Below are 18289 nucleotides of genomic sequence, written 5' to 3' on the forward strand. Positions count from 1 at the left end.
TATACTATAGTATTCTGTAGTATTAACTATAGGGAATTATCAACTGTAGTTATTCTGAAGTGTACTTTAAAATTTACTGTAGTAAACTGTAATATATTATAGTAAGAACCACACTTAAAGCAATTATACTATAGTATTCTGTAGTATTAAGTATGGAATTAACTAGGATTAACTAGGGAATGATCATCTGTAGTTATTTCTGAAGCGCACTTTGAAATTGACTGTAGTAAACTGTAATGTATTATAGTAAGAACCACACTTAAAGCAATTATACTATAGTATTTTGTAGTATTAACTATGGAATTAACTAGTATTAACTAGGGAATGATCATCTGTAGTTATTACTGAAGCGCACTTTGAAATTGACTGTAGTAAACTGTAATGTATTATAGTAAGAACCACACTTAAAGCAATTATACTATAGTATTCTATAGTATTTACTATGGAATTAACTAGTATTAACTAGGGAATGATCAACTGTAGTTATTATTACTGAAGCGCAATTTGAAATTTACTGTAGTAAACTGTAATATATTATAGTAAGAAGAACCACACTTAAAGCAATTATACTATAGTATTCTGTAGTATTAACTATGGAATTAACTAGTATTAACTAGGGAATGATCAACTGTAGTTATTATAACTGAAGCGCACTTTGAAATTGACTGTAGTAAACTGTAATGTATTATAGTAAGAACCACACTTAAAGCAATTATACTATAGTATTCTGTAGTATTAACTATGGAATTAACTAGTATTAACTAGGGAATGATCAACTGTAGTTATTATAACTGAAGCGCACTTTGAAATTGACTGTAGTAAACTGTAATGTATTATAGTAAGAACCACACTTAAAGCAATTATGCTATAGTATTCTGTAGTATTAACTATGGAATTAACTAGTATTAACTAGGGAATGATCAACTGTAGTTATTATAACTGAAGCGCACTTTGAAATTGACTGTAGTAAACTGTAATGTATTATAGTAAGAACCACACTTAAAGCAATTATGCTATAGTATTCTGTAGTATTAACTATGGAATTAACTAGTATTAACTAGGGAATGATCAACTGTAGTTATTATAACTGAAGCGCACTTTGAAATTGACTGTAGTAAACTGTAATGTATTATAGTAAGAACCACACTTAAAGCAATTATGCTATAGTATTCTGTAGTATTAAAGAGCACCTATTGTCCAATTCAAGTTTTTACATTTCCTGTAAGTGTTTATTAGTACATGTTAACGATATGCAAAAGGTACAAAGTAAACAATGGCGCGAGTTATCGTCTCCAACGTAAATCTCTTTTCTTGGACTACAACAAACACACGGATTGTAGGCAACAGTTTACTTCCTGGGATTGGTGATGTAGACAAGACAACATTATCATAATTCCTCCCGCTTCAGACTCAGCCTGTAAGTGAACTCCTGTTAGCAACCGAATCTTTCAAACATGGTAATGAGCGTCACATTTCCGGCTGACATCAGGGGTATTCAGGCCAATCACAACGTACAGATAAGCCGACCAATCAGGGACAGAGCGTTTCAAATCCGTGCTTTTCAGGAAGAAAGTGAAATCTGGAGCTACAAAAATGTACGGTATGTGGAAAATAATGTGTTTTTTTACCATAAACCACTCGAACACGTTGTATTATTATAAATAAAAAAAACAATTTACATATTGACACACCACACATATTGACTTGAAAGTTGAAAGTCATCTTTTATTACACAATAAAAGATCACAAACCATGGTTTGAATTATATTGTTGGTCCACATTGGTGTACAGGAGCTATTTGAAATGAATAAAAAACATCAAATCATCCCAAAAATAAAATAAAATAAAATCAGCATTGCTGCAGATTTCATACCAAGAGTTTACTTTTTTGTTGCGTTTCATAATCGTCCCATATATTTATATATATATATATAGTGCACTTGCTTCAATGTAACTATGAACTTACAGTACTTCCTTGCCATGAACACTGACCATTATTGATTTTGTCAAATTGTTTTAACTTGATTTTACAGGTGCTTGAGGAACAGAACTCAATACAGTCAAGCACAGTTTACGGAGCATGATGCGCAAATGCACCTTGAAATATACGGACCCAAATTTTATTCGTCTGGCTAAGCAGCTCTGCTATAAGAAACACTCGGTAGTAGCCAGCATAAATACTTTGAAAGTACGGGAACTGGTTTGGATGCTGTGATTGGAACGCATGCAAACACAGACACAGTGGCAAAGCAAAATCCACATCTCGTACTGCGTGCATATCGAAAGCATTGAACGCTTTGAATGTTTGGTTAACCTGACCATAATGACAGTGGCATATAAAACCAAAATCTCTTGTTTCCGTCACAGAAATGTGCTATGCAATGCTGCAACAATCAGGTGGGAAAGTAAAGTACTCAGTACTTATACTAATTTTTTTTTCTATCCAGAGACATACACAAGTGCCACACTGTACCCAGATATTTACACACACAGATACAGTCCAAAACGTTTCATATTGCAAACGGATCAGCGTAGACATTCCATAATGGGAAAACATCCGAAAACCAAGGACAGCAAGTTTATGTACATGTCGCAATACACAGGGAGATGACATTAAGACAGGAAACACACAGTAAATACCGGAAATATTGAAATTTGCAATGCATGACCAAATACTTATCTGGGGATGAAAATAAAACAATTATTTGGAGTGTTTCAAGGAAACATGATGGAATAAATATAAATGTATCATCAAATGAGCCAAATTACTGCACTAAGGAGAAAACGTCTTGAAATTCAAGTGGAGTGTTTTTGAATTCCCAACAAGATTGTAGCATTTCCAAACTATACATTTCCAACAACCAGTACATTTTATAAAATCAATACACTTACAACCAGATACGTAGCATTCTCAGTCGAAAGTCTGACCTCTCTAGTTGTACATATGCATGTTTTAACGGAGTTGTGGGCTAAAACCCAATCTTTAAAAGCAAGGGTAATGTAATCATCCCAAAATCTAGGTCTGTGGGATTTTGTTCACCAGACTTTGTTAAAAAAAAAGCATTATAGAAACTTTCAGAAAGGCATCAGACTTTGTGCTTTCCAATACTGTTTGAAATAAGTTGGCCAACACCACAGTACGTCACGTGAACCGTACTCCCAATTTATCTGCAGATAAACAACCAATGGCTGTACAACTAGAGCGTTCCCATTTAAACTAGTTTGACCGAGACTGCTTCCCAAAACGTTGACGCTGTACACGTATATATTTTCCAACATAAAGATGTAACAAACATCCATATATAAATGCTAAATAAGGCATTGCAGATGTAACACAATAAGATAGACGTGAAAAAGAAAAAAAGTCATATTTGGTGAATTTGGCAAAGTAAAAAAGCAAAATAAATTACATTAGTGTCACGTGTGGTGACAAGGCAACGACAGCATGGTTTCGAAGGTGAACGTGATGTGTAGACAAGAAATATACAGTACAGGTTTACGTAGGTCAAAATGTACAAGAAGTGACGTCGTGTGCAAGCGTGCGCATGCGTCCACACAAACACTGAAAACAAACGGACAGAACACAACTACAGGTAAACATTCACCGAAAGACTGTGCAAAAATAACGTTTTCACATCAGAAAACAAAAAAAAAGGATGAAGAAATATGAGGAAAATGAATACTCCCACAAAAGAGAGACCCTGTTGAGTTCGGGGGAGAAAACTTGTCGAGTTAAATTATCTCAGTTGTTTTACTAGTGTAAATTATAACATAAAAGAAACAATAGTGCTGATTTACAGTTTCCCCCAATATGTGACATACCGGCAAGGGAAAAAAAACATTGTGTGCTTGTAAACAAAAGTAACAGCGATATACAGCTAGCTAGATTTACATTTTTGTTTTTAAAAGTCATGGTAGGTTTTACTCTACAATATTTTTTGTTGACCCCATCAACCCACACGGGCCTTTACCAGATAAATGAGCAATACGCTAAAATTATAAAGTTTTTACTTCTTTCATGTCATTCGATATCTGCATGATAGTTAGTTGTGTTTATCAGCACTCGTATAAGTTTAGAAAGACATGATAGTAAATGATGCCAATGTTTATTTTGGGGGTCGACGACTTTTTTTAAATTTTTGCTTTGCATTGGCTACACACTTTTCTTTGCCCTTGGACGTTCATCACCCCTAACTCATAGAATTAGTCCATTTTCTTAAAAGAAAAATCCAGACAATCTACTCACCACCATGTCATCCAAAACGCCGATGTCCTTCCTTGTTCAATCGAGAAGAAATTATGTTTTTTGAGGAAAACATTGCAGGATTTTTCTCATTTTAATGGACTTCAATAGAGCCCAACATTTAATACCCAACTCAACACCCAACAGTTCCCCTCAACGGAGCCTCAAAGGACCACAAACAATCCCAAACGAGGCACAAGGGTCCCATCTAGCGAAACGACTGTCATTTTTGACAACAAAAACAACAAATATACACCTCCAAAGCACAACTTCTCTTCCAGATCCGGTCGTGATGCGCCAGCGCGACCCCACACAATACGTCATGACGTCAAGAGGTCACGAACGCGAAACTCCGCTCCAGTGTTTACAAGTGTGTTAAAAGAGGACCGTTCTGACGTTGTTGTATGTCGAATGATACTAATTTATGTCTTTGTGTCAGTTTATTGTTTAAAATGGTCCGCAAATGTGCGTTTTATATATGTAACACGTGACCTCCCTACGTCACTACGCATTTACGTTAGGTCGCGCTGGACCGGACCTAGACGAAAAGTTGTTGTTTAAAAGAGCATATTTGTCACCTCTATTGTAAAAAATGACAATCGTTTCGCTAGACAAGACCCCCACGCCTCGTCTGGGACCGTCCACAGTCCTTTGAAACTCCGCTGAAAAAAACTGCCAAGTGTTGAGCCAAGCACCAAATGTTGGGCTCCACTAAAGTCCATCAAAATGAGAAAAATCCTGCAATGCCCCCCCCAAAAAACACAACTTCCTCTCGACCGAACAAAGAAAGACATCAACACCCCGGACGACATGGTGGCGAGCAAACCATCTGGATTTTTCTTTTAAGAAAATGGAATATTCCTTCAATGTAACCATCTCAAAAAACGAGACACGGGCATCTTATCAAAGTGACAATGTGGAAAAGATAAAAAATAAAGAAGAATTTTCAGGATTGTTCTTTACTATAAATGTCAAGCCTTGCTTTTTGAGTTTCCATTGCACTCATGCCATCTATAGCTTTGTTAAGATTTAGGTTAAAATCGATTTACTATAATGAATACATAGCAGCAAGCAACTAAAAACAAAATACTGTGGTCCATCAAAAAGCATCAGATGCACATTATTTCGAACACTAATCTAGGTCTTACGTAACTACGACTGTGTGCCTTGTCTGTGATATCTCAAACACCAAATCTATGTGAAGGTGGGCTCCATTTTTCACAATGACAACATTCAAATGAGGATCTGGGAAAGCGATAACACATGATCGAAAGAAATAAAGCTGGGGTCACTGGGGTCATCGAACTAATAGCTTTCTCCATCAATAGAGAGAGAGTATCCATTCCCATGATGCAAAAGGAACACTGTAACACCAAGATGATGTTGTCCCTTTATAAGATCGAGACCTTTGAGGGCTTTCATGCTTGAAATGTCTATTTTTTTAGCATACACCCAAAAGGTATAGTGGACGTCAGTGAAATTACAAGTTTGACTGGGCAGATCTATAAACAATAGGTTGATAATCAAAGTTCTATACACAAACCTTTACTGACACGACACGCAAAAGTACTGTGGCCCAAACGTGAGGTGGATTTTAGTCTTCACCATCACATGAACCTTGGGCATCTTGATCAGGTTCCTCTTCCGCCTCTTTTACATTTTCTGACATTTCAGTACTTGCATCCTCGTTTTTAGGATCACCTGTGACCTGAGCTAATTCTAAATCAGATCGATCTTCTGTTCTGCCCTGTTGATTCTTTACTTCGGCTGTCTGTTCGTCTTTAACCCCCTTGACTTCAACGCCGTCCAGGTGCAAGACAACACTTCGCTCCACCAGTCCTTCCTCCCTAATTTTCTTCCTCTTCCTCTTGGGGCTGCCCGTACTGTCTGCGGCAGGCATAGCAGGCAGCGCCATTATACTGCCGGGGGGTAGGAACATATGCGGGTAGAGCAGACTATGAGACATTCCCGGGATAAGAAAGGGGTTAAAGGTCAAATGGCTGCCGGTTGTTGTGATACTACTACTACTACTACTGCTGGTGGTGGCCGCACCTGTAGAGACCGTGCCGGGTATCATTTTCCTATCTTCCCCTCCTTGCTTTGTCTCTTCCTTATTCCCATTCTCCGTGCTCTCCGGAGATCCGGCATTGTCCCGCTGCGGTGCGGTATCCGAACCATCCGCCGGGCTGGAGGTTGAAGTTACGGTCGCGGAGTTCGTGGAAGTCACGCTTGCCGCGGAGGAGGATGCGGTTGCTGTGGAAACCGTTGAGGTCGCCTGACTCATCATGCCACTCATGTGAGCGCTATACATGGAAGGCTGCACGGTCGCCATGCCGTGGAGCATCATGGGCAGCATCCCAAGTCCGTTCTTGCCATCATCTCCCGACGGTACCGCAGTGGCAAAACCGTGAGGAAAACCCATGATCCCCGTTAGAGGGATGCCTGGGACATTACGGAGATTGGGTAAGCTCACCAGGTCCATGCTGCTTATGATGCCACCGTTCATGAAGAGTGGACCCATACCAGCTGGGAGCTCAGGTGGTTTGGGGATCTCGTTGCGGGGTCGCCTGCCTCTCCTACGCGGACCAGTATCCCGGCACACGGGTCCAGAGAGGATGCGAGTAAATTTGCCCTCTGGGAGAAAGCCCTGGATTGTGAGATACAAAATGTATAATAGCTTACAAGGTAAATGAATCACATCTGCAAAGGTTGCTGCCAAACCTTTTATAAATGTGTAAAATCATAAATAACACATCTATTTAGACTATAACTAAGATGAATTGGTTCTATAATACAACATGGACATTATAATGATAGCCATTTACCAGATGCTTTTCATCCAAGTTAATTACAGGATCTCCCCAGAGCAACTTTGCGCTTCTTGTTCAAGGACACCAGAGTGCTTTTACCAATAGCTTTAACATTAAGCTACTAAACCCAAACATTTAGCTTTTATAAATGACTCTCGTGTAACAACCTTAAATCCATTCCCTGTAGTATCCACATTCTCACTAGACCCAAAGTGTGAATGTATAACTCACAGAATGCTTTACCACATCTGCCCAATCTGGAGCCACGAAGTACTCAGAGTTTGCATCCAGCCATCGGGACAGCTCCTTAATTGCTGGAGCCATAGCGCCACCAAGCTGTGACCAAAGGAATTGCAGAATGAATAGTCAATTAATCAAGCAACAGAGAATTGGAAAGAAGAAAATGCAGAAAGGGGTATTTGATAACATATGTGACCCTGGACCACAAAATCACTCTTAAGTCACATGGGTATATTTGTAGCAATAGCCATCAATACATTTTTCTTTTTTCTTTTATGCCAAAAATCATTAGGATATTACCGCATTTCAGACTATAAGTCGCTCCGAAGTATAAGTCGTGTCGATCAAAAATGCGCCATGAAGAGAAAAAATATATATAGTCGCAATGGACTACACGTTGCATTTATTTCGAAAATTATTTCACAAAATCCAAGCCGAAGAACAGACATTTAATCTGGAAACTAAACTAAACAATAGCACACAGAACAGCAGGCTGAATGGGTGCCCGTACGTTAACGTAACATTATCAGTTATTTACACGATACACAATAGCAAACTGAACATACCGTATTTTCCGGACTATAAGTCACACTTTTTTTACATAGTTTGGCTGGTCCTGCGACTTATAGTCAGGTGCAACTTATGTCAAAATTTATTCATACTGACTTAAATGAACTAAAAAAAAAACATTATCATCTACAGCCACAAGAGGGCGCTATATGTTGCTCCTGTAGCCTACCCCTGAAAAAAAAAACTGTTAACTGAAACATTAACTTAAAGACAACGGAGAAAGACTAAACAAACAAAATGCCCCCAAAAAGAATAATAATTGTCTAAATAAATGCAACTTATAGTCCAGTGCGCATCAAGTTCGCAGGCTCGTCATTACACATCACTGAATTCATTGAATTACATAAATGGGTGATTCTCACGAAACCATTGAAACACCACAGCACTAATGATTTTAGCTTTAAAATGTGTAATATAGTAACATTAAAAAGCATCAGAAATAACACAATACTGTGTTCTACCTTGCACAATGTGTGATTTCAACATAAGAATTTATAATTGGAAATTTTATCTCATTTTCTGCTGAAATTCTCATTACCGCAATGTGTCCGGCTGTGTTTGAACATGCGTTATGTTGTAATTTAATCAAATTAACACAAAAATATTAAGAAAAAAAATAAATGGATGTTTTGCTAGACTACTTTAGATGACAGAAAAAATATTTACTGAATATTCATGTATAATAATAATGAAGAAAAATTAGGAAAATGATGTGTCCATGCCTGATGTTCTCATCCTCCGCAACACTTTTTGAGAACAGTTTAAGCACACATACAGAATTTTAATAAAGTTTGATTTTGAGTGACCAAGCACATGGACCAGTTACTTCAAGATGGCTACCAGGTAAGATCATTTTTTTACAGTTAATTTGAAATATTGTCTTGTCAGAATGCTTACATGACATTTTGATTATCATTACCGCAACAGATGCTTATTAAATAATAGAATTTAATTAATAGAAGCATAATACTTTGATTTTAAATGCATGTGCAGAATCTCCAAATTATGTTCTTTCAGGTTTGTCATGTCATTTTGAAAATGTGTCAGTGTTGATGTTTTCTGACTGTTGCGGTAATGAGATTTTTTAGGACTAATTTTTTAAAGTGTTAAATGATAAGTAAAAGTTTTTAAATTAATGTTCCCATTTACTCCAGACTTTGTTTTTCAATGTCTGGTGGGAAAAAAAGTAAATTTAAGCAATTTTTACATTTTCATGCTTGACATTTTTAAAACCAAGTTTTCGTGAGAATCACCCAAATACAGGAGCAGCATATAGCGGGCTCTCGTGGCTGTAGACGGTAATGATGTCTCTTGGTTCATATATGTCAAAATTAATCCATACTGACTTACAAGTCGCATCTGACTAAAAGTCGCAGGACCAGCCAAACTATGAAAAAAAGTGTGACTTATTTTTAAAAAATTGACCCTTACGACTGGTTTTGTGGTCCAGGGTCATATACGTATGAAAGCATGATGCTGTTGTTACCCTTCGGCCTGTGCTTCGGTGCACCACTGGGACCCTCTCCTCTCCGGTTAGAGAGTTGACATCAAGTTTGGTGGGGTCTTTGCAACGATGTCTTCTCTGCTTTGGTCGGTCCAAGAAACTGTGCAACATGTTTGCGCTCTGAGACTAATAAAGATATGAGGTTTACATTAGATTGGAAATCCAAAAATCCACATTTAGGACAGTGTTTATTGAGTATTTGCATTTAAAAATAGCCTAAAACAATGAATTTATGCATTTGGCATATGCTAAAGCGACAGTGTGTTCCAGGTATATATTTTATGTTTGTTTAGTTAAAATATTGATTTTACAGCTTTGCCAAGACTAAGGACAAAGTTACAGAATGTAGGAGATGTTCTCTACAGGTTTGTTTTAATGTAACTAACCGAGGCGTACGTGGGAAGCTCCATGTTGTAATTGGGATTCTGTCGAAGCCATTCCATGAGACCTTTGTTTGCTGCATCTCTTTCCGTGCTGACGTTGAGGGTTTCTGTCGGAGGTGGAGGGGGGGCCGAAGGAGGGGCAGAAAGTGTAGTTGGGCCGGTTGAGGAACATTCTGACTGGGGGGATGTAGACGACACAACAGGATGGCTAATACTTTCTGATCCGCTCTGTCGAGTATACAAAAAACACACATGATATAACTCCTATGAAGCATTATTTTGTTTCATTTCAGAGATCTGTTCATCCGATTCAACACACCTGTTGTTCTGATAAGCCAAGTCCTCGCCCCTTCGAGAAGTTCAGGTCAGAGGTCTCCACGTTTCTTCTTCGTCCTCTTCTCCTCCTCAGCATCGAATCATCGCGGCGAAGGCTGCCGTTGATAATCTGCCCTGTAACTGGGTGAATCAAGCCAGCCTGCAAAATACCCGCCATATCCAATCCCAGCGAGCCTTGCATGGAGCCAATCCCAGTTATTTTATGAGTTGCCGATTGGTTCATGTGACCGATCGGCCCACTTTCTCCACCAACCGTTAGCTCTGGTTGCTTGGAGAGATCCATGGCAGCATCCTGCCAGCCGTTCAGAAGCAGAGCATTGGCACGGTGAGGTACGCCAACCTGGATCTTTTCTCCAAGGTGGCTTGGTTTGGCGAGAACCTCTGCTTCGAATTCGAACCCGTGTCTGGGACGTTTCAGTTCTGAGAGAAAAGCAGGGGCTACTAATCGCTCCTGTTGGGACAAGAGATGAAAAGTTACAGTGTTTTTAATACAACATATGACTCTAAAGCTACAAGTATAGTCCCATTTTTGGACATACACAAGGGTCCACGTACAGTGCGCATGGCACAAATTTCGTCATCAGAATAACATGAGTGTATCTAGTGTGTATCCCAGAAGATGCATTGCTTTTTCAGGTGTGCACAGGGTTTTATTTGTTTGTAAAAGGCATTCAAAATTATTATTTAAAGTTTTCAATTGTAAATTCGAAATAAAACAGGGTATATATATATATATTGATTACAATGGTTTCGAAAGAGACCAAGCATCTTACAACATTTATTAAAACTGCATGGTAAAAATATGTTTGTAGACCTACCTTGGGTAAGTGTTGTACAGTGTGGGACAGATTAAAGTTCAGGCTTTGAGACAAAGGCATTCTGGTTGACAAATATCCTGTCCTCTGATTGGTACTGCTGGGCAGGCAGGTGTTGGATAGCGAGCTGGGAGACTCATACTGCTGACTAGAGGAAGGCCACTTTCCTTTCAGGATAGTGTGGCAGATACTGTCAATACGGTTGATGATCACTCTGTCCTGGAGACATCAAAGGACAAAATGCAATGTTTGGAAATGGTCAAGATGCACTGAAAGCACTTCTAGAGACATACCTGTATTTTTAAAAAGTGATTTTTTTTATGAATTTTTAAGAAGTATACAATATGTTTTCTGTTTAAATAACGACGTAAAAGAATACAAAAAAGAAAGCAATGGTCAACACGTCCATACCTTCGGCCACTCAGAGAAGGAGAAGAGGGCTTTCTCCTGGAGAAGCTGAGCAATGGTTGGTTCCCTTATTTCATGGACGCTGTCCACCATCTCACACATGGGCAATGAAAAGCGTGGGGCTTCAACATCTCCCAATAAGACTTGGAAAAAAAAGAATCAGTATTGAAAGAAGGATGAGGAGAATATGAGAATAGAGAGCTGCAGGGATTTTCTAGACCAACCCGAAAGTTAGCTCCCTTGACAAAAAAGTCAATGGGATTTTTCCCTAAACTTTTTGAATAATCACAAAAAATAAGCTTTGTGCTCAAATCCATCAAGATAATCTTTACAAGACAACACATTTTTCATTCTAAATGTGTTTACTAGAAATAAAAGGCTAATCTTAGGCTATAAATGAACTAAACTATGGCGCTCGAACTCAGCATAATCACCACCAAGTTTCCAACTCTCTTAAACTTTTTTAAGTAGATTTAAAAACACGTTTCCTTAAAAAGAAATACCATTCGGATGAATCTTTTTTAGGAATAATACCCATGTTGCGCTGTTTTTTTTTTTTAAATGCGTGATGATTTTTAAAGGCTCAAGACAACATCTGTCGTCCCATATAGCAACTTGTTAGCAACTACTCTTATAAAAAAATCATGATTGGAGGTATAACTGTTGTCTTTTATGTTGTAAAATAAAAAAATTAAACATCTTGAGCTTGTGTTAACCCGAGATCTTATTTAAGGTGTTTAAAGGATTACTCCACTTTCATAAAAAAATCCCAATAATTTCCTCACCCCCAAGTCATCCAATATGTTTATGTTTTTTTTTCTTCAGTCGAAAAGACATTTTTTGAGGAAAACATTCAGGATTTTTGTCCATATAGTGGACTTCAGTAGACCCAGCGTTTCCACACCTTACTTAAATTCAAATTCAAGGACCTTTCAAGGACTTTCCAGGTCCAATACCCTCAAATTCAAAGACTAAATGAAGGGACACATTTCAAGTGAGAGCAAGATTACATTGTGTTACCTTTTAAGATACTTTGTTACAGTACAATTGCCTTTCGAGGAAACTCATCCCGCGTCACTGCGGTGACACTTTGGGGACGCCTCCAGGGGTAAGTGCGTCTGAATGTGTATATCAAATTCAACCAATGGTGAGGCTTAACGACAAAGACAGAGTGACGCGGGAGCCAGGAAGTATATCGCTATCTGAAATATAGCCAAAAACGGCGTTACAGGGACGCATGAAGTATGGCAAGGGAGACGCAACGTCTCGTTCCCTTCTCAGGGAACAACAGTTACATACGTAACCCGAGACGTTTTCATGTATCAAACACAACTATGCAAAAAGCATTTTTGTATATTCGCATACAGAAGACATAAGCATTTAAAGCTAACAGTTTAGCAAGTGTGCTTAAAAAGTCTAGAATTTTTATGATATTATCCTAAAGTGCGTGTTCGTGTATACCTGGTTAACATGGACCAAGGCATAAGGCCTTATCTAGTGAAACACTCGTCATTTTCGGCAACAAAAAAAAGTAAATTTAAACCTCAACTTCTCGCCTTGCGGACCATTTTAAACAATAAATTGACACAGGGACATTAATTATCATTAATTATCAAGATACAACAACATCGGAAGAGTCCTCTTTCTCCACACTTGTAAACACTGGAGCTGTAGTTTCCCATATGTCATGTGTGATCTTTCGATGTGATTACGTAATACGTAAGGCTATTGCAACACAAGAAGTTGTTTTAAAATTAACTTTTTTGACCCTTATGTCTCAGGGATTGTTTAGAGCTCTTTCAAGCTCCACTAAAGCTGCAAACCGTTGAAGTCCACTAAAGTCCACTATATCCTGAAATGTTTTCCTAAAAAAAAAAAAAAAACTTAATTTCTTTTTGACTGAACAAAGAAAGAAATAAACATCTTGGATGACATGGGGGTGAGTAAAATATCAAAAAAAATATTTTTTATGAAAGTGGAATATTCCTTTAACTAAAACCACATTAACTTGTTTTTGGGTTTTGAAAATGTCATACCCATTGCTCTTTATAGAGACTGAACATCTCCTAATTATTTATCATTTTACAGAAAACAAAATAATAATAATTTACTGTAATTTATCTTGTCTACAGGGACACTTTAATTCTTACGCTAAAACTTTCACTAAAAGTTAAAATATTATATGTGCCACACACATAAGCCTAGAAACCGTAAAGTAGATTACAGTGTTTCTCAATCCTGGTCCTCGAGGACCCCCTCCCGAAGGTTTTAGATGTCTCCTTATTTAAAACACGTGAACCAACATATCAACCTCCTTCCAGAATGTCTCCCTGTTAATTAAGGAGACATCTAAAACATTCTGGGAGGGGGGACCAGAATTGAGAAACACTGAGGTAGAAGACCTTGTAAGCCTTTTATATTTTTGTTATTAAAACATGACACTCTTCACAGTCAATGGGTTTAACCCCTTCAGACCCTGCGTCCACTGGAATGGACATCACGTTTTGTGATAAGGCACACTGTTTAAACCACCTGAAATATTAGGTCTGAAGGGGTTAAAGACCAAATCTGAAAATGAAAGAAAGCTAAAGTCTGACAGTACCTGGTGTCTTTGCATCTTCATCCTTTATCTTATCCTTCACTTCCAAAACTTCAGTCTGCTCAAGCTGAGGAGTCTGGGTAGTGCTGTCCGGCTCTGGCTTCACATCTGACACCGCTGGATCCATGAGGTACTCTTGTTTAATGTTGGGGACTGCCTCAAGGCCCGGAGATACAGAGGTGTCAGGTAAGATAGCTGGAGATGATGGAAGTGAAGACACCAAAGGGTAATCTGCTGAGAGAGTAGCGTTTGTTAGATTGCACTCCTCTGTTGGTTCTTTGCAGGGTTCTTCAACCATTTGTTGCCCTGTTGAGTTCTGCCGGTACCCTTCACAAGGTTCCTGCAGGGTCTCGTCACAGGTCAAATCATATGGTTCCTCCAAAGGCACTTTTTCTGGCTCTCCTATGGCCTTTCCATATGATTCTTCCAAGGGCCCATCACAAGAATCCTCAAATGATACCTTGCAGTCCATGTTCGGTGATGATTCCTCAAGGCAGTTTTCGCTTGGAGACTCTACTGAAGGCATCTTGTTGTTGTCATATTGAGCGTCCTTCATCTTTAGACCTGCTGTTGCCAGACTGTCACTATCCAGAGAAAGTTCTTCTTTCTCAAAATTAAACCCTAAACTTTCCGTTCCTTCTCCTGGACTGGGAACACCGTGTGTGATGTTGGTATCACTAAGCTTGTCCTCTTGCTCCTCACTAATGGGGTCTGCTTGATCAAGACTTACATCCGGTATTTCAAGAGGTGTTGTTGGTGGAACATATTCTGGAAGACCAGCTGACAGATCTGTCTGATCTACAGAAGTCTCTCCTACATGAAGATCTTTAAAGAGCATGAAGCTTGGTGCAAGTGGCTCAACAGGGTTACTTTGAGAGTCTGAACTGGGCATGCTCAAACAGTCGGTGAGCGTTTCGTCACCTTCCCGTCCGTCGTCTGGTGGAGGAGCATCCAGAAATCCTGTTTCCAATGCTGGTGCACCCAGAATAGGATCAGTCTCATTGAACATGTCTGAGGTTTCAGTATGATCCGAGCTCTCCCATGGTGTTTGAAGTTCGTCTAGTTCCACAGAAGGTGCCATTAAACCAGTCTCCTCTGAGGACCCTTGCTCTCCCACCAGAACATCGCTACGAAGCTTCCCAGCTATGGTGTCTGCTATATCTCCTTGAGCTCCATTAAGCTCTCCTTGGACACCATATGAGTTTAGCATATTTTGCCCACCAGTTGCAGAATTAAAGGGGAATCCATTAAAGGCCTCTTTACCAGACTTACTATGTAGGGGATCTGGCGTCAACCCCTCGTGTTGCAAAGACCCCAGCTCAAGAGAGTCATCTAATGGAGGACAGTCCAAAAATCCTTCCCTTGGTCCCGTACCCATGCTGATGCTTCCGGGCTCCGACGCCACTACTTCTGATGGCTGGTGATGACTAGGAGTATGGATGAGTTGATGGGTTTGTGTGTGGTGTGAGGTTGCGGGATGGTACTCTGGAGGTTGTGGGGAGTGACAATGCCCAAGGTTGGCATCGTACAAGCAGCAGTGGTGATGGGGCAAACCTGGAACAGGGTATCTGTGGTTTTCTTTGTGAACATAGTTTCGGTGGGCTTCCAGGAAGGATAGCTGGGGGTCATTTAAAATGTAAAAGTCAGTTCGGCTTAAACCATGCTTAGCAACGCCAATAAGAAGATCACGGTCGTGTTTGCCGCACTCCCACCAAACGGGCAAATAAAGGCTTGGACGACAAAGCTGCAGCCGTGCGCCCAAAAGCGGGTGGCGCAATACTTGCTCACGGACCTTCCTCAAAAGCTCGATACGGTATAAGGTTCGGGCAGCTCGCTCTTCTGTAATGGGTTCCACAAACAGCGAAGGGTCAACAGCACCTATGTAAGGCAAGAAATGTTTCATTATGTCTCTCTTTAGCTACTCATCCCCACATCAATTCTCGTATTAACTTTACCTTCTTCTTTTCTAGGTGGCAGTCTACAGGCAGTGCGACACATGGAGACAAAGCTATAGAAATATCTATCCAAACTTTCATCCGTTTTCCTCTCCAAACGAGCAAGGGCACGGAATTGGCCCCAGTCGAAAGTTTTTTTCTCTGGGTCAAAAACGACCCCGAACGACGACACGGTGCGATAGAAGTCAGCCTGCTCACGACGTGTCCATCTGTGTACAATGGAGATATGCTAACCTTTAGTCAGCCTTAATTTTTACAGATTTTGAGATGTGAATACCAGATTAAAAAATAAATCTAAAATGAATTTCAAATATAACCACATTTTTCTCCAAACCTGTATTTCTTTTTTATGTAAAGTCCAAAAGGAGGCAAAAATGTTAGGAACAGACAGGCTTAGTCCCTATTCATTTTCACAAAGCAACGTTCTTTAAGATGACTCCTCTTGTGATTATAGAAAGAAGTGTTTTTATTTTTGTGTGAACAGCCCCTTTAGAGATTTTCGATTTTTTTAACGAAACAGCAGTCATATGGCTTACCTCCGTTGCCACTCCAGAAACAGCGGGTCAGGCTCAGTTGTGCAGTGCCTAAAATCTCCAATTTGCCAGGTCACAGGTGCGAGTCCCTCGTGCAAGAGAAACTCGTGACGAAGCGGCTCACGTCGAGTGTAACGCTGATAGGCGGTAATGAGTCGTCGTAATCGTGCTGTTAGTGCCGAGCCCGCCGGCCACTGTATGCGCCCCTGCTCAACCACCTCTGCAAGAAGATCTGCATGGAGCGACGCTACAAAGCCGCCTCCAAAAAGAAACAATACTTTACTCAATCAGAAGTCGATCCAATGCACAATATAAACAGGTTATTCTTTAAAAAAATGCTTTAATGTTTTTATTTTCATAAATAATAAAAACCTGACCACCCATTACACCAAACCTCATTGTTGTCAATTCATTCAATGTGCACACTTCAGACTATGTCACATTAACATGAGATTTTGGTAATCGTAAAGCTCAGATGCAAAAGCAGCTAAACGCTACCCCTGTTAAAAATTAGACATTGATATTGACCAAATGCTCTCGGCACGTATTATACATTTATCAAATACTTTCGCGTCAAATCCACTTTTTCCCAGCCTCAGGCCATTCAGAAATACTGGTTTGTTGGCAGAAACCATTAAAGGTCCACTGTGAAGATTTTAGCGGCATCTAGCTGTGAGACTGTGAATTGCAACCATTGGCTCAGTCCAAAGCTCACCCCTCCCTTTCGAAACGCATAGTTAAGCTACGGTAGCCGCCACAGGACAAACATGTCATCGTATGAGACCACGTAGTGACAAAACGCGATCTATAGAGCAGTTTGTCCATTCAGGGCTACTGTAGAAACATGATGGCACAAAATGGTGACTTCCATGTAAGGGGACCCGCGGTATATGTAGATAAAAACGTCTCATTCTAAGGTAATAAAACAATATAGTTCATTTTGTAAGGTCTTTATACACCACGGAAAATATAGATACGTATTATACTGCATTCATAGAGGGCTTTGCATCTGAGCTCTTCCAATATTTTATAATTTTGGGAACAAATCAATTTAATAATCAACTTAATTATTTTGTGCATAAACAAGCAATTAAAGGTTTAGGTCCGACACAGTAATAAGACTGATTTTGAATGTAGATGCAGTAATATGTCAATAATTTAATCATACCTGTCACTGTACTGTCATCTTTCCCAATTTCTTCTGACATAGGCTCCTCCTTTACAAATATTAAAGTTAAAATGAACAGTCAAATTATTTCACTTACTCAACAATATTCATTTAACACCATTTCTACCTTAATATCTCCTTTCTCTTCTAATTCTTCAGACTTAGAATCAGTCTCCTCTTTCAGTTCATCATTCTTGGTAATACTGCAGAGAAAAAAATATTTGTGCATTGTACGTATGTATGTATATGTAAACATGTAGGTATGTATTATATAAAATAGAGATAGTGGTTTACCTTTCAGGTGTGTCTGCAGCTATTTCTACTCCACCTTGTTCTACTGTCAATGCACTGACGTCAGGCATGCCCACCCGCTCCAGAAAACAAAGCGCAGGGTCTGCACGCATGGCATTATAGCGCTCATACCCTGCGCAGGACACAGACAGCAGTCAGTACCAAAAAAAAAAAATGAAACACAGATGTAGAGAAAGAGGAAGCAATAAAAATTATCCATCACCTGACTGCTAAACAGTTTATGTGTACAAAGCAATTACACATTTATGTGTTTATATACATTATGTATGTATAAATGAAAATTGCTAACAAAACATTAAATAAAACAAATAAAACACTAACCAATAAACTGCGGAAGAAGTTAAAAATGAATGAGTAACAAAAAACTTTAACTCTTTCCCCGCAATTAACGTGCTATCTCGTCAATTAAGCAA

General features: G+C 39.2%; 1 protein-coding gene across 5 annotated transcripts in view; it reads right to left on the reverse strand.

The window, feature by feature from the left end:
- Window positions 1-4907: 4907 nt before the first annotated feature.
- The window catches only part of chd6 (chromodomain helicase DNA binding protein 6), a 64517-nt gene continuing 51135 nt past the window's right edge, over window positions 4908-18289 (reverse strand). For all 5 annotated transcript variants that reach the window (XM_073870475.1, XM_073870472.1, XM_073870473.1 and 2 more), the window contains 13 exons: window positions 17859-17988; window positions 17692-17767; window positions 17565-17613; window positions 16400-16655; window positions 15864-16072; window positions 13912-15786; window positions 11313-11452; window positions 10905-11120; window positions 10070-10537; window positions 9754-9978; window positions 9350-9493; window positions 7285-7389; window positions 4908-6890 (listed from right to left, as the gene is read on the reverse strand). In XM_073870475.1, coding sequence (XP_073726576.1) covers window positions 5838-6890; window positions 7285-7389; window positions 9350-9493; window positions 9754-9978; window positions 10070-10537; window positions 10905-11120; window positions 11313-11452; window positions 13912-15786; window positions 15864-16072; window positions 16400-16655; window positions 17565-17613; window positions 17692-17767; window positions 17859-17988 — 4946 coding nt within the window. In that variant the 3' untranslated portion in view covers window positions 4908-5837. The remainder of the gene's footprint in view (window positions 6891-7284; window positions 7390-9349; window positions 9494-9753; window positions 9979-10069; window positions 10538-10904; window positions 11121-11312; window positions 11453-13911; window positions 15787-15863; window positions 16073-16399; window positions 16656-17564; window positions 17614-17691; window positions 17768-17858; window positions 17989-18289) is intronic.

Source organism: Misgurnus anguillicaudatus, chromosome 8, assembly GCF_027580225.2.
Source record: "Misgurnus anguillicaudatus chromosome 8, ASM2758022v2, whole genome shotgun sequence".
Lineage (NCBI taxonomy): Eukaryota > Metazoa > Chordata > Actinopteri > Cypriniformes > Cobitidae > Misgurnus > Misgurnus anguillicaudatus.